Source organism: Chlorocebus sabaeus, chromosome 13, assembly GCF_047675955.1.
Source record: "Chlorocebus sabaeus isolate Y175 chromosome 13, mChlSab1.0.hap1, whole genome shotgun sequence".
Classification (NCBI taxonomy): domain Eukaryota; kingdom Metazoa; phylum Chordata; class Mammalia; order Primates; family Cercopithecidae; genus Chlorocebus; species Chlorocebus sabaeus.
The window spans coordinates 87,178,901-87,195,903 of record NC_132916.1 but is presented as its reverse complement, the minus strand read 5'-3'; the positions used below and the strand labels follow the sequence as shown (position 1 = coordinate 87,195,903).

The following is a 17,003-nucleotide window of genomic DNA, read 5'->3' as shown; positions in this document are numbered from 1 at the left end:
TTGAACACACCATACCCTGTGTCTCAACTAAAAGCTAGCTCTCCCCAGAGAGACCACTTCATCTTAAAGCTACTTATTCTCCTACTGCCCAAGATCCATGGCAGTAATTTAAACTACTATTCTACCTCCTCGTTGCTTTTCTAATGTCTTTCAAAAGCCCCTCTTCCATTTACACTAATTCCTTTCAGCTATACCACTCAGCTGTAGTAAAGCAGAAATCCACTGTGGGTGCTGGCATAACAACTCTCTTTAAGAGCTGCCCTCCCCACCCACAAAGATGGGGCCTAATGGCCATTTTATATAACATTACAAGATAACATACTACTCCAGCCAAAGTTGATGGGAACACAAATAACCCTAACTCGATCTGAAGCCATCAGATTCTCTCTCCTGGTAATTTGGAATTGGGATTCAGAGACAAGCAGTTAGTCTCGGCATGCGGCTAAAATTATTACAGGTTACCTTAGAAGCTTTGAGACAGTTAACAATCTCCCAGGAAAATGAGAAATCAGAAAGAGCCTGTCTTGAAAGACAGAGCCAATGAGAAGACTGATACAAATAAAGGGACAACAGCAGAGGTAAGATATTAAGAAAAAAATAGCAGAAATTAGGTTCTAAGTAACTTTCCAGGTCCAGGTTCCAATGTTGTCCTAAAATCTGGCATATTCCAGTGCCTGAGTTCCACCAATTTACTCATGAATAAGTACCCTTAATATTTAAGCTAAAGTTATTTTCTGCTACTTACAGTCAGAGAGTCTAAAGTAGTAAAACCCTCTATCCTTTGTGTATTGAAAGATACTGCCCTACATTCATCAAAAAAAAAGTTGGTCTTTCTCACTATTCTAACTTCTATCATTATATTGGTAACATCAACATCCACTGAAATAACTCGACCTATCGTACAACCTTTACAGTTCAGTCATCTCATTTTCAATGACCCTCATCTTTGTCCAACTGGAACATCCTGCTCCATGGCCATACCATAATCATTTCAAACCACTCTACCTTTTGATTCAATTCAACTCACATTGATTGAGTGCCGACAGCATTCTAAAACCAACATGTTGCTCTAACTTTTATAAACTCTTTTACTATCACTATGCCCACTTTTCAATTTCACCAAAACTAACAGTCCCTTCATTTCTCCTTTACACATTCTAACGGCACCTCATCCTGACCTTACTTCCTATTCAGCCGAGAACCTATGGCTGATTACTTCAATTATTTTTCCCCTGATACCCTCAGTCCCCCTTACCTCTTGTTCTTCATCACACCCAAACTAAATTTCTCCAACCTTGAGTCAACCTACTGTTAGTCTTTTCCACTCCCACACATAGGCAGCTGAAACGTATTGAGGAAAAAATCACAATCTCAATTACATCTCCAGTACTAAGAAAGATATTTCCCTCCTATTGCTGAAGACCTATTACTCCAAAAACTACACTTGACCTCCATTCCCTTGCATCTCCTCAGAGGTTTCTCTATCATTATTCCCTAAATCTTTACTTCCAACTTCATTGACTTCACTAGCTCCGTATCCACATACGCTTGAATTTATCCCATATTAAAAAGTCTTTTCTGGCTATGTCTGCATCAATTACCCTTCTCCTTTTTTTATCATAACCAAGCCACTTGAATGAATAGTTTATAGTAGTGTGCAGAAAAGGGTTAACCTAACACTAGTACTTGCAAAGTTGGCTCCTGAATGGCACCTGAGAACTTGGCTTTCAGAGTGCTCTCAGTCAGCTGATAAGGATGACTCACCAAACTTAGATTATTTGTGCCAACAATACAGTTAATGCTGAATAAATTTTTTTTCCTCCTGGGATCCTGGAATTTTGGTACATGCTAAGCAGTGTGTGCCCACGTGACTGGCCATCAATAAAAATCTTGAGCAGTGAGAGTTTAATGAGCTTCCGCAGGCAGAAACGTCACAAACACATTGCTCCAGGAAGAGTGAGCTCAGGATGACCCCTCATGAGAAAGAGAGAGCATAGGAAAGCCGGCACATTAACTCCCCCCACACTCTACTTGTCTTTGTCTCTTACAATCCAGCTGTATATCCTTAGTACATTGCTGTATAAATCTCAGTTATAAGTACAACCATATGCTGAGTCCTGAGTTATTCTAGTAAATCTCCAAAAGTGAAGGTGGTACAGGGAACCCCTAACACAACTCTGTCTCCACTTTCTCGCCTTCCATTAGCTTCTTAAAATTACCAGTCTGACCCAGCCCTACTGCACCACAGAAAATAATCCTCAGATAAATACTTTCTGTTGTTATTGAATTTTGTCCTCTGTTAAATCATACCGTTAAATTGCTCCCTTTATGTTAATTCTAAACTATTTCTCATATTTTACTTTGTTTTTGTCTTTTCATGCTGCATGCTGGATTTCTTAGTTAGATCCTCTAGCTTGATAATTTCATTCTGCTACTCATCCCACATATTAAGTGGTTTTTTAATCTTCTCATTTCCAAGATCTCTAATTTGTTCCTCTTCTTAATAGCCTGCTATTATTTTATGGATTGACAGCCTCTCTTGTCTTCTAAAGAAAGGTTCTATTTGCTTTCTCAAATAGAAAAATTAAATTTTTCCTTTCTTAGTATATATAGTATTACTTTTATATAGTATTTAATTTTTACAATATATAATTTTTAGTGTGTATATATATAATTATACAATATATAATTTTTAGTATATACACCCAGTATATATTCTTCTACACTAAGTTATTCTTCTATACTAAGTTTTCTATGCATATGCACAGAAATAACCAAAAAGTAGAGAGCAACTGGCTTGGGAATGAAGAAATATTTTGCCTTTTAACTCTATATACTCCTAGATGTTTGCATTTATATTTTACCAAAAAAAAAAAAAAAAAAACTAATCTTTAAGACATCTGTGTATGTTTTAAAAGTAAATAAATAGGGAAAAATTATTCTAAGAAGACAAAAATACCAGAGGTAGTATGAAAGTTGAAGGATTATAAGTTGTTTCTTTCATTTTCAAACTTTCTTTAATAAACTAAAGATTAATGTTCTTTAATCTTTAATATATTACTTATATGAGTAAAATATTTAATAATTTTAGGATTTACTAATTAAGGTTTGAAAAAAGAAAAAACTACCAAAATGCTATACAAGGATTTAGAAAATTTTTTTCCCCTAATTCAGCCTTTGGAGGTATAAGCACAAATATTCTCAAAAATCACCATCTCATAACAGAAATCAAGCCTAACTACCTTCTCCAAAAAGAGAGAAAGAAGGTTTGTGCTTTTTTTTTTTTTTTTAAGACAGCCTATCACTCTGTCACCTAGGTTGAAGTGCAGGTGAATGCAGTGGTATGATCACGGCTCACTGCAGCCTCAACCTCCCAGGCTCAAGCAATCCACCCACCTCAGCCTCATAAGTAACAGACTACAAGCGCACACCACCACACCTGGCTAATTTTTTAAATTTTTTGTAGATACGAGGTCTCACTACATTGCCCAAGCTAGTCTCAAACTCCTGAGCTCAAGCAATCCTTCCACCTCAGCCTCCCAAAGTGCTGAGATTGCAGGTGTGAGCCACTGCACCCAGCCTAATTAGACTAATTTTGTAGCCACACACAAAAAAAGCTGGACAATGTTAAAGAATTCATTTGAAGACCTCAGAGAATTAGAAAGGCAATAAAGACTTGAAGGGCCAAAAACTCAAGAGGGAAGGGGAGCCCAGAAAGCTGAGCTAGACATCTTCTACAGCTTTTCCCTTATACTACTCTCCTCAAGAGGCACTGTTTCAAAAATGGTAGCTAAGACAGTAAGAAGCTGAAGAGAAATTTCAGCAATATCACAGGAATGGGAAATAAAAGCTGGAGTTACAGGCCATCAAGTAGGAGGAGTCCAGTTTAATTCCCCACACTTTTAGTTAAGATCCTCAAAGGCTACAGGAATAAGAGCAAAGCAAAAATAGACCAGTGCCCCAAAACTAAAGTCTAGTTTCTAACACCTCAATCCTTAATTAAGATATCCTGCTAATTCTCTGTAGGAGCAAAAGTAAATCCTCTCTAAAGAAAGATAACATGACCAGAGCCTCAAATTATTCCCATAATTTTTCATAAACAATTGTTTCATAAACAAACACATTCAAGTATGCAAAAAAAAAAAAACTATAATTGACTAGATATCAAAAGGACAAGAGAAAAAAAACATTTAAAAAGATCCACAGGAGACCCACATATTAGTTTTTTTTTATTTGACTTTTAAAAAACTGGTTTTAATATTTTCAAAAACTGAAATGACAAGGTGAAGAATTCCAGCAGAGAACTGAAAATCATTTTTTAAAAAATCAAATGGAAATTCCAGGAGTGAAAGTAAAATAACTAAAACTAAGTAGTCAAGGATGAGTTTAACAGCAGCTTAGACAAAGCTTAATGAGGACATTAGTAAACGCCAAGATAGGTCAGAAGAAAATATCCAAAGAAGGCTGACGCCTGTAATCCCAGCACTTTGGGAGGCTGAGGCAGGTGGATCACCTGAAGTCAAGAGATCCACACAAGCCTGGCCAACATGGTGAAACTCTGTCTCTACTAAAAATACAAGAATTAGCCAGGCGTAGTGGCATGCGCCAGTACTCCCAGGTACTCAAGAGGCTGAGGCAGTAGAATCGCTTGAACCCGGGAGGCAGAGGTTGCAATGAGCTGAGATTGCACCACTGCACTCCAGCCTGGGCCACAGAAGGAGACTCTGTCTCAAAAAAAATAAAAACAAAAAGAAAATATCCAAACTAAAAAATAAACAAAAGGATAAAGAATATGAAAAAGAACACAGGAGGTAGTTTTTTAAAAAAAAAAATTTTCTTTTTTTAGGTCAGGCATGGTGGTTCACGCCTATAATCCTAGCACTCTGGGAGGCAGAGGCGGGTGGATCACCTGAGGTCAGGAGTTTGAGACCAGCTTGGCCAATGTGGTGAAACCCTGTCTCTACTAAAAATACAAAAATTAGCTGTGTGTGGTGGTGCACACCTGTAATCCTAGCTAATTGGGAGGTTGAGACAGGAGAATCGCTTGAACCCGGGAGGCAGAGGTTGCAGTGAGCCAAGATCACAACACTGCACTCCAGCCTGGGTGACAGACCAAGACTCCATATCCAACAACAACAAAAAAATTTTTAAGGCCTACTGCTATTAGGTTGAGCTCCAGAAGAAAGAAAGAATGGATGTGAAACAATACTTGAAAAGATAACAGCCAAAAATTGTCTAAAACAAATTAGGAAAACAAATCCAACCATATATTTAAGAATCCCTACATACATCATGCAGGATAAATACAAAGAAAACCACAAGTAGAAATATCATGGTAAAATTGCTGAAAATCAAAAACAATAAGAAATTATCTTCAAAGAAGCAACAAGGTGCCTAACTTCTCAACAGAAATAAATTCTGGAATGAAATATTCAAAGTGCTAGAAAAAAAATAACTGTCAAGCACCCTGATTTTTTTTTTTTTTTTGAGATGGAGTCTCACTCTGTCACCCGGGCTGGAGTGCAGTGGCGCAATCTCAGTTCACTGCAACCTCTGCCTCCCGGGTTCAAGCAATTCTCCTGCCTCAGCCTCCCAAGTAGCTGGGATTACAGGCGGCTGCCACCTTGCCCAGCTAATTTTTTTTGTATTTTTAGTAGAGACAGGGTTTCATCATGTGGTCCAGGCTGGTCTCGAACTCCTGACCTCGTGATTCGCCCACCTCGGCCTCCCGAAGTGCTAGGATTACAGGCATGAGCCACCGCACCTGGCCATGAAATCTTGAGTAACTAATAAAAGAACAGTAAAGGAATGTATGGTCAACAAGCAATGGGTTGGGGTGATAGAAGAATAAAAGCAACCATAAAGAAGGCGAGAAAGGAATATACCACTAGTGGCACAAAAAAAACCAGTAAGACAATTTGAATCTAATCTTTACAAGAAATGTACATGGACTAAATAATAAGGCAAAAACTGTTGTCTGAATCCAGCAACATGGTGCTTGTAAGAGATTCACTGTAGTAGTCCCAGCAACTCGGGAGGTTGAGGTAGAAGGATCACTGAACCCAGAGAGGTCAAGGCTGGGCTGCCACTAGTGAGCCATAATCTTGCCACCACACTCCTGCCTGGGCAACAGAGTTGAGACCCTGTCTCCAAAAACAAACAAATAAACAAAACCTGTATTTTATGCTATGCTGCTTATTGAAGTTTCCTTAGAATGTGATTGTTATTTTTCTAGGTATGTGACTCAGTAATTTCAGATATCTAAATTCAGAAAATAATAAATCAGACTAAAGGAATAAATTACTTTTGAAATAATCTCTATGTTTCAAAGCAATTAACACTTTTCCGTGTACTTATAGTCTTGAAATTTAAAATGTGTAAATGTAATTAAAACATTGTTTTACAGCCGGACGCTGTGGCTTAAGCCTGTAATCTCAGCACTTTGGGAGGCCAAGGCAGGTGGACCACGAGGTCAGGAGATCGAGACCATCCTGGCTAATATGGTGAAACCCCATCTCTACTTAAAAAATACAAAAAATTAGCCGGGCACTGTGGTGGGCACCTGTAGTCCCAGCTACTCAGGAGGCTGAGGCAGGAGAATGGCGTGAATCTGGGAGGCGGAGCTTGCAGTGAGCCAAGATCACACCATTGCACTCCAGCCTGGGTGACAGAGTGAGACTCCGTATCCCAAAAAAAAAAAAAAAAAAAAAAAAATTGTTTTACAAACAAAAAAAATTTTTTAAGCCAAAAATAACTTATATGGTTTACATAAACTAACAAAGCATTTACTTCCTTGCCTGTGAACCATGCCTACTAATAAATGAGTCATGGTGTATACCACTCAACCATAATATACCAGGAACCTTAATTAATAATTTCATTAACACAATTACCTCCATACTTTTCCTAACTTTTCCCTTTGGCCTATCTCATATACTTGTGTGTGTACAAGTACAACCAGTACTTTTCCTCTCGACAGTTCTTCTATCCTCCAATAAAAGAAGATAACCCCTCATATTTATGGTTAGCTCTTTTATTTCTAGAAGATTATTAAAGGTTGGCTAGAGAAGTGAGTCTTCTTGATTTAATTTTATGGAAAGCATGAAAGTATCACCCATGGAGGGGGATGCAGAATTCATATGTAAAGTTACTTTAACTGTGTGACAATTTTGTAAAGCATTAGCAAAAATATTCACTAGGTATTTAGTTGAAATCTCACAATACTTTGTAAAGAAATAGTAAGTTCTCAATCTAATATCTAAAAGTTATTTGGTTTCCCTAAGAAACAAAAGCAGGAGAAATTTACATAACTGCAATTTTTCTCTTTGAAAAAGACTCGTGGCTATTAAGAATCTTTAAAGGCCAAGCACAGTGGCTCATGCCAGTAATGCCAACACTTTGGGAGACCAAGGTAGGAGGATCACTTGAGCCCAGGAGTTCAAACCCAGACTGGGCAACAAAGTGAGACCCTTCTCTACAGAAAATGTAAAAATTAAAAATTAGCCAGCCATGTTGCCACATGTCTACAGTCCTAGCTACTCAGGAAAGTGAGGTGGGAAGATCACTTGAGCCCAGGAGGTCAAGGCTACCACTACACTCCAGCCTGGGCAACAGAGCAAGACCTTGTCTAAAAAAAAAAAAAAAAAAAAAAAAAATTTTTGAAAGGGCTAGGATGAATCATCTGACAAACCTAGCTAACGAAACATGGCCAATATTCCATTTTTATAAATCTCAATAAGCTTGCAGAAGGAAAAAAACCTATTATAATATTTTTAAACATTACCAGTTTTAACCGTTCTTTTCTCCTTTTGCCAAAAGAAGCACTTGACCCGGGTTCTGATTCCTTCTTTCCATCCTCATCCTCATCTTCGTCTTCATCATCCTCAAAACACCAGTCTGGCAATAGAGGTGGGGGTGGTGCTTCCTCTATGTCACCATACCGACGAAAAAGTTCCTTCAAATAATCACCCTTGTAGATTCCTGGTGGTCTGGCTTGGGCAAAAGTAGCAACTGCTGCTTCGATACTATGGGAAACAAACACCATGCAATTTCCTCGCTATCCTCCATTTATGCAGGCTTATCAAAATCTCACTTATTATATTCAAGGCTCCATATAAAGTATAACAGAAGTTTATAAAATGGACAAATCACAATCCTCACCCTCAAGTCATTCAATCTATTAAGAGACAAATTCATTCTGAAAACGTTTTAATATAAGGTATTCTGAAAATTCTGAAATTCTAAAACTAAATTGTTGTGAGTATATAGTAGAGGCCTAGATAGGGTCTGTGAAGAATTTAAATAAAGTCTTGAAGGTTGAGGTCTGACTCTGCAGGGAAACCAGTCAAAAAAAACAACAATGTGAGCAAAATAAAAGCATATTGATTTTACAAGAACTTTCAACAGATCCAGGCATTAAGACTCTAGATCATCAAAGAGAGGGTAAGCACAGGCTGAATCTGACACAGGAAACTGAGATAACTGTGGAGAGCATCTGAATGGTCAGAGCTAGAAAGTACATGCAGTACAGAACCACCACCAACACATACTGCAAAATGCAAAAACCATATGTGTACTTCATCTGATTATATTCAAAAAAGGACCTACTATGTGAAAGCCTTTGTTAACATAAATAATGACGCTCCATCAGTCAACAAGAAGATTCAGTTAGTAATATATTATCTTAAGAATATTAGGTACTAAAGTCATAATCTCTCAGGATCTAAAAACATACTTCAAAAATAACAGATGCTCAATAAACATTTGCTGGTTGACTTAAAAGGAGTAACACTCTCCCAAAAATAATTCCTTTTGTATGTCATTATAAACTTTTCCTAGTACTCAACAGCTATAAAAAAGCTATCAGTTGAGTATCCCTAATCCAAAATTAAATCCTAAATGTTCCTAAACTCAAAACCTTTTGAGCATTGATGGGAAGCTCAAAGGAGATGCTTATTGGAGCATTTCTGATTTTGGATATTCAGATTAAGGATGTTCAACTGGTAAATATAATGCTAATATTCCAAAATGTGAAAAAAATCCGAAACACATCTCTACTCGAAAGCATTTCAGATAAGGGATATACAACCTGTATTTAAAAGGTAAAAAACAACAACAGTAATTTCCAAAGCTGGATACAAATACAAAATATTAGAAGAATCTGTCTCTGATAATTCTATAAGAGGTGAAAAAAAATCTGAAAAAGTAAATACACAGTTTATGAAATTAATAAGCACTCAAAGTGTTTTGCTGGTTAATACAAAACAGCTAGCTGGATGTGGTGGCTCATGCCTGTAATCCCAACATTTTGGGAGGCCAAGGGTAGAGGATCACTTGAGCCCGGGAATTCAAGACCAGCCTGGGTAACATATGGAGACCTCCTCACTAGACAAAAAAAAAAAAAAGAAAGAAAAAATTAGCCAGGCATAGGTGGCATACACTTGTGGTCCTAGCTACTTGAGAGGCTGAGGTGGGAGGATTGCTTGACCCCAAGAGGTGAAGGCTACAACGAGCCATGATCACAACACTACACTCCAGCCTGGATGACGGAAGAAACCTTGTCTCAAAAAAACAAAACAAAACATACATATACACACATACACACACACATACCCCCCACCAAGTAATGGTAGTATAAAGATTAACCATATATAAATGAAAAGCAGTTCAAATTACATTAATCATGAGTTCATCAAAAACTTGATAATACAAAATTCTGCAACTAAAATATCAATAAAAATTTTAATTACAAATATATCTTCCATTATAACAAGATACAGATACCTCCAATCCATTTTCTCCACCAAAAAGGCACATATGAGGAAACCAGTGCGATTGAAGCCATGAGTACAATGAACACCTAGAAAATAAAGTAGCTTTGGTTAAAATTAGTAAGTCACTTAAGAGGCCACATTTACTTTAAAATTCCAACCTGCAACCAAAACATTTCAGCTAGTTTATAAAACAATTACATTTTTTAATTTTTTAACTTGAAATACCTCTTATAACTTGATAACTTGTCAGTTTAAATTGCTTAGAATCTAATTTATAGCTAGCTAGAAGTTTAAGTGCAATATATAAGTATATTGATTTAAAACTGTCTCTACTGTTTAACAAGTTCTACTAAAACTAGAAGTTTCCAAGCAGTTTAAATAAGGAGGTATTTTCATCAAACACACAACTCAAAAGGACATATAAAACACATACACACAAGACCCTTCTGACCCTCAAGCTTTAAATTTCTCTAGTAGAAAAAAAACGGTCCTCTTCATGATCAATGGCATATATTTGCAAAATAGTCAAACCCTATTTTCTAAAATCCAGAAACTAGACCAGAGCAAATAAACTAATAGAAATATAAATTCATATGGGGCCTGATACTAATTAACTATAATCAACAAAAGTGACTAGCTACAGAAAACAATTAATTGATAGATACATAGTAAAATAAAAATAAAGTTACCTTGAAGCTCTCTAGAAACTAACTGTATTTTCAAGTTAGGTTATAATCTTTTGAAATAAATTTTTAGAAGAAAGAAACCAGCTGAGAAAGAACATTTATTTTCTTAAACTCTTTTTCAGAACATATTCAAGATCATTTTAACTGCTGATATGGTTCGGTTCTGTGTCCCCACCCAAATCTCATCTCAGTTTGTAATCCCCACCATCCCCACAAGGCAGGGATCTGGTGGGAGGTGAGTGAATCATGGAGGTGGTTTCCCACATGCTGTTCTTGTGATAGTGAGTGAGTTCTCATGAGATCTGATGGTTTTGTAAGCGTTTGACAGTTCCCCCTTCACGCGCTCGCTCTCTCTTCTCACCACGTTAGACGTGCCTGCTTCCCCTTCCATCATGATTGTAAGTTTTCTGAGGCCTCCCCAGGCATGCAGAACTGTGAGACCATTAAATTTCTTTCTTTTATAAATTACCCAGTCTCGAGTAGTATCTTTATAGCAGGGTGAGAACAGGCTAATAGAACTAGTTTGAAAACAGTAATTAAAACATGACAATATTGCTGACTCTCCTACAGTCTTCAAAATGAAGCTTTTCCTGTTATTTCTATTTAATTAAAGGATTTTCTGATATTTAAGCCATATCTTTTTTTTTTTAGACACAGGATCTCACTCTGTCAACCAGGCTGGAGTTCAGTGGCATGATCGGTTTCCACAGCCTTGACCTCCTGGGCTCAAGTGATCCTCCCGCCTCAACCTCCAGAGTGGCTGGAACTATAGGCTCACACCACTGTCCCCAGCTAATTTTTCTTTTATGGTAAAGACAGGGTCTCACTATGTTGCCCAGGCAGCTCTCAAACTCGGGATCAAGCAATTCTCTCACCTCAGCCTCCCAAAGTGCTGGGATTACAGGTGTGAGCCACAATGCCCAGCCTGTATCTTTCTAACATTACCTTCTACAAATTACTCTTCTCTGTATATATAGATCATACTGATAGAGTACAACTAAGATCAAATACAGAAATAAACTAGACAGATTTACAAAACTTACAGAAGAAAATATAGAAGTAAATCTTTGCAAGCTTAGAGTAGAAAAGATTTCTTAGATAAAACATAAAAAGCATGAAATGAAGAAAAACATTGATAAATCAGACTACTTCAAAATAGTAAGGGTTTGCTCTTTGAAAGACATCATTAAGAAAACAAAAAGGAGTTCTGGGCAAGATGGCCAACTACCTACAGCTGAAAAACGCCTCTTCCATGAAAAGGAACCAAAGTATCAAGTAAGCCACCAAACTTTGAACCACCAAGAACTTGACAATAAAAATCCTGCAACTTTGAACAGATATTTTGAGAGAAAACACTGAAAGCCAATAGAGAGGCAATGCAGACACAGTGTTTGAAGAGGGAGGAAGCGAGGCAGACTGCTTGGAGTAACTAGGCACCAGGACTGGCCCCCAGTTCCGGTCTGGACCTAAGGGAGGGCTGAGAGAAGGAACCCTGGGCACCACACTCCCACCGTGGTCCTCTGGGATCCTAGCTACAAGATTGTAGCCATGAGCCCCACAGACCACAGTGCAGCTGCAGCAAAACACCACCATAGGGCCCATCCTCCAAGGCTCTCCAGCTTGTACTGAGTGGCTGTAGGTCCTGCTATCTGCTGGGCAAAGAGAGTAAGACTGACACTGTCATAGGACCGGAGTGTATCTGATCCACATGCCCCTTTGCCTGCCAGCTCTTCCAAGACTGCCTGCCTGGCTGCTCCCGCAAGAGGGTGCCGACAGAACAGCCTCCACTTCCCTGCCTGAGTGTTCTGCTGGCAGCCGGGGAGCAATTTATCACTCCCAGCACAGACAGTCCCTGATCCCAAGGGGCCGGAGGACAAATGTGCAGGCCTGGTCCCAACTCCCCAGGACTCAGGCACACTGCCCAGGAGTATTGAGCTGAGATCTGCAGCCTGAGCTTGGGCAGGAAAGGAGCCCTCACTCTCAGAACACAGAGAAGAGTGTGGCCTGGAAACTAGGTATCCCTCTCTTCAGAAGACCAGTCCAGAATAGGTGTGGCCTGACAGCCAGACAAGGTTTCTTCCCCAGGAAGCCCCATGGCCTGGAATATCTGAAATGGCTTAAAAAACTGGGCACGCAGGGTTTTTGAGACAAGCCTGGCCGGTCCAGTTGCGCCTGCTCCTGGGACAGACATCAGAGAGAGACCAGCCAGGTCGGGGGAGTGCAAGTTGTGAGGGCCACACAGCCATCTGCTGGGCTGCAAACCTCAGGCCATGGTCATTATACTGGCTACACACACACAGTGCCACTTCCCTGCCTGAGGATCCACCACCCTTGCTTGACCCACTGCATTTTCAGACCACCTGCAGACATACCCACAACCCACTCTGACTGACAAGCACAGGGGACTGGTAGGTCCCTAAGGAGTTTCAGGTCTCCTGGTGGCCTAACCCTTGGCTTGAATCATACCTAAGGGAACAGGAAGAGAAGCCTACCAAAGCCCCACACAGAGCAAAGGAAACGTGGACAGTGCCAGTATTGAGGGGGATAACACCAAGGCTTAAGAACAGATTTGGAGAGAAAGTCGTATCTTACCCCCTGCCTCCTCTCTCCAGAGCACTGCTGAGGATACAGTGAAAAACAAAGAGGGCATGCGCAGCTGTGTAAGAGCCTATCTGCCCTTACATTTAAGCACCAACTGCAGCTTGAATTACACCACCAAACAAAAACACACCGCTTTAACATGCAAAGCCTGTGAAACCCTCACAGAAGCCTATCTACAACCCAGGAACCCATACAGACCCTTGGCCCTCTGAAAGTACCCAGAAATGAAGCCAACTGACTATACACAATATACACCACCGTCAAACTCTCAAGGGACAAAAGAATATAAAAACAAAACCCCCCATTCAATCAACAGCAAATACAAAAAGAAAAAGAAGCACCAGTTTCCTCAGATGAGAAGAAATCAGTGCAAGAACTCTGGCAATTCAAAAAGTGAGAGTGTTTTGTTATTTCCAAAGGAGTGCATATACTCCCTAGCAATGGATCCCAACCAGAAGAAAATGTCTGAAATTACAGACACAGAATTCAGAATATGGATGGCACAGAAGCTCAACAAGACCCAAGAGAAAGTTGAAACCCAATCCAAGGAAGTCAGAGAAACAATCCAAGATTTGAAATAGAACATAGGTATACTAAGGAAGAACCAATCTGAAATTCAATTCACCACAGGAATTTCAAAATACAATTAAAAACCTTAACAAATGGCCTTATAAGAGATGATTAACAACAGACTAAACCAAGCAGAGGAAAGAATCTCAGAGCTTGAAGACCAATCCTTTGAAGCAACTGAGTCAGACAAAAATAAAGAAAAAGAATCTTCAACAAATGAACAAAGCCTCTGAGAAATAATGGGATTATATAAAGTGACCAAACCTACAACCCACTGGTATTCCTGAGAAGAGAGAATAAGCACCATGAAAAACATATTTGAGGAAATAATCCACAAAAATGTCTCCAAAGTTGCTAGACAGGTCAACATGCTAATATAAGAAATTCAGAAAACCCCTGTGAGGTACTATACAAAATGACCATCATCAAGGCACAGAGTCATCAGACCTTCCAAGGTCAATGTAAAAGAAAAAATCTTAAAGGCAACTAGAAAGAGAGTCTACAAAAGGAACCTCATCAGGCTAATAGCAGACTTCTCAGTAGAAACCTTACAAGCCAGAAGAGACTAGGGACCTATATTTAGCATCCTAGGAGAAATTTAAGCCAAGAATTCCATATCCCACCAAATTAAGCTTCATAAGCAAAGGAGAAATAAAATCTTTGTGGGACAAGCAATTGCTAAGGGAATTTGTTACCACTAGACTGGCCTTACAAGAGATACTTATGGGAGTTCTAAACATGGAAACAAAAACAGTATCTGCTACCACAAAAATACATGTAAGTACACAGCCCACAGACCCTGTAAAACAATTACACAATCAAGGCTACAAAGCAACCAGCCAACAGCACCACCACTGGAAAAAAATCTCACATATCATTAACCTTGAATGTAAGCAGTCTAAACACTCCACTTAAAAGACACAGGGTGGCAAATTCAATTTTAAAAAAAAGAAGAACCAACTTTCTGCTATCTTCAAGAAACCAACTCATACCCCCAGCTTCAAAGTAAAGGAATGGAGAAAGATCTATCATGCAAATGAAAAACAAAAAAGAGCAGGGGTTGCTAGTCTTGTTTCAGATAAATAAACATTAAACCAAAAGCAATAAAAAAGGACAAAGATCATTATATAATAATAAAAAGTTCAATTCAACAAGAAGACTTAACTATCCTAAATGTATATACACCCAATATTGTAGCATGCAGATTCATAAAACAGGAACTTCCAGATGGGTAATAAAGCAAGTCTCAATAAATTTTTTTAAAAAAAATCTAAATCATGCCAAGTATGTGCTTGAACCACAGTGAAATAAAAATCGAAATCAATACCAAGATAAACTCTCAAAACCACACAATTACATGGAAACGAAACAACTTCCTCCTGAATGACTTTTGGGCAAACAACAAAATTAAGAAAGAAAACAAAAAATTATTTGAAAACAAATGAAAGCAGAGGTAAAACATACCAAAATCTCTGATATGCAGCAAAATTAGTGTTAAGAGGAAAATTCACAGCACTAAATGCCTACATCAAGAAGATAGAAATGGCTGGAGGCAGTGGCTCATGTCCGTAATTCTTGCCCTCTGGGAGGCCAAGCAGATGGCTTGAGGTCTGGAGTTCGAAACCAGCCTGGGCAACATAGCAAGACCTCCGTCTCTACCAAAAAAAAGCAAAAAAAAGAAAGAAAGAAAGTAATAAGCCAGGTATAGTGGCACGTGCCTGTAGTCCCAGTTACTAGGGGAGTGCTGAGGTGGGAGGATTGCTTGAACCCGGGAGGTTGAGGCTGCAGTGAGGCCGAGATTGTGCCTCTGAACTCTATCCTGGGTGATAAAGTAAGACCCTATCTCAAAAAATAAAATAAAAAGAAGAAGAAGATAGAAATGCCTGGGCATGGTGGCTCATACTTGTAATCCCAGCATTTTGGGAGGCCAAGGCAGGAGGATCACCTGAGCCCAGGAGTTCAAGACCAGCATGGGCAATAAAGCAAGACCCCATCTCTACAAAAAAAAAAAAAAAAAAAAATTGAAAATCAGCCAGGCCTGATGGCATGCACCTGTAATCCTAGCTACTCAGGTTAGGGCTGGAAGACTGTTTGAGCCCCGGAGCTTGAGGCTGCTGTGAGCTATGATCATGCTACTGACCTCTAGCCTGGCTGACAGGGTGAGATCCTGTCACCAAAAAGAAAAAGAAAAGAAAAGTAGATCTCAAACTATCTAATATCACATCTAAAGGAACTAGAAAAACAAAACCAAACAAATCCCAAAATTAGCAGGAGAAAAGAAATAACTAAAATCAGAGCAGAGCAAAAAGAAATTGAGACCCAAAAAGCCATACAAAGAAAACTATATAGTGAAATGAAAAGTTGTTTCTTGGAAAGGATAAACAAGATCGACAGGCCATTAGCTGGATTAACAAAGAAAAAAACAGAGAGAAGATCCAAATAAGCAGAATCTGAAATGACAACAGTGACATTACAACCAACCCCACAGAAATACAAAAGATTCTCAGAGACTATTCCGAATACCTCTATGCACACAAACTAGAAAATCCAGAGAAAATGAATAAATTCCTGGAAACACACAACTTTACAACTGAAGAAGGAAGAAACTGAAACCTTGAACAAGCTAATAATGAACTCCGAAATTGAGTCAGTTATAAAAAACCTACCAACCCCAAAAAAGCCCTGGTCAGGCACAGTGGCTTAAACCTAAAATCCCAACACTTTGGGAGGCTGAGGCAGGCAGATCACTGAGGCCAGGAATTCAAGACCAGCCAGGCCAACATGGCGAAACCAATGTTGTTTTGACTAAATTTAGTTTTGACTAAAAATACAAAAATTAGCCAGGCATGGTGGCACACACCTGTAATCCCAGCTAATCAGGAGGCTGAGGCATGAGAATTGCTGGAACACAGAAGGCAGAGGTTGCAGTGAGCTAAGATTGCAGCACTACACTCCAGCCTGGCCAATAGAGTGAAACTGTTTTAAAAAAAAAAAAAAAAAAAAAAAAAGCCCTAGACCAGATGGATTCCCAGCCCAATTCTACCAGACATACAAAGAGCTGGTACCAATCCTGCTGAAATGATCCGCAAAAATTGAAGAGAAGGGACCCCTTCCTAATTCATTCTACAAAACCAGCATATTGTGATACCAAAACCTGGCAAAAACACAACAAAAAAAACAATGCTATAGGTCAATACCCCGGATAAACATAGACACAAAAATCCTCAAAAAAATACTAGCAAACCAAATCCAGCACCACATCAAAAAGTTAATTCACTGCTTCAAGCAAACTTTGCTCCTGGGTGGCAGTGTTGGTTCAACATATGCAAATCAATAAGTATGATTCAACACATAAACAGAATTCAAAACTAAA

The 17,003-nt window shown here is 38.9% G+C and overlaps 1 protein-coding gene across 2 annotated transcripts in view; it reads right to left on the bottom strand.

The window, feature by feature from the left end:
* RNGTT (RNA guanylyltransferase and 5'-phosphatase) overlaps positions 1-17,003 on the bottom strand; it is a 338,317-nt gene that overhangs the window by 274,219 nt on the left and 47,095 nt on the right. For both annotated transcript variants that reach the window (XM_008006573.3, XM_008006574.3), the window contains exons 5-6: positions 9,784-9,859; positions 7,784-8,024 (exon numbers count right to left, since the gene is read on the bottom strand). In XM_008006573.3, coding sequence (XP_008004764.1) covers positions 7,784-8,024; positions 9,784-9,859 — 317 coding nt within the window. The remainder of the gene's footprint in view (positions 1-7,783; positions 8,025-9,783; positions 9,860-17,003) is intronic.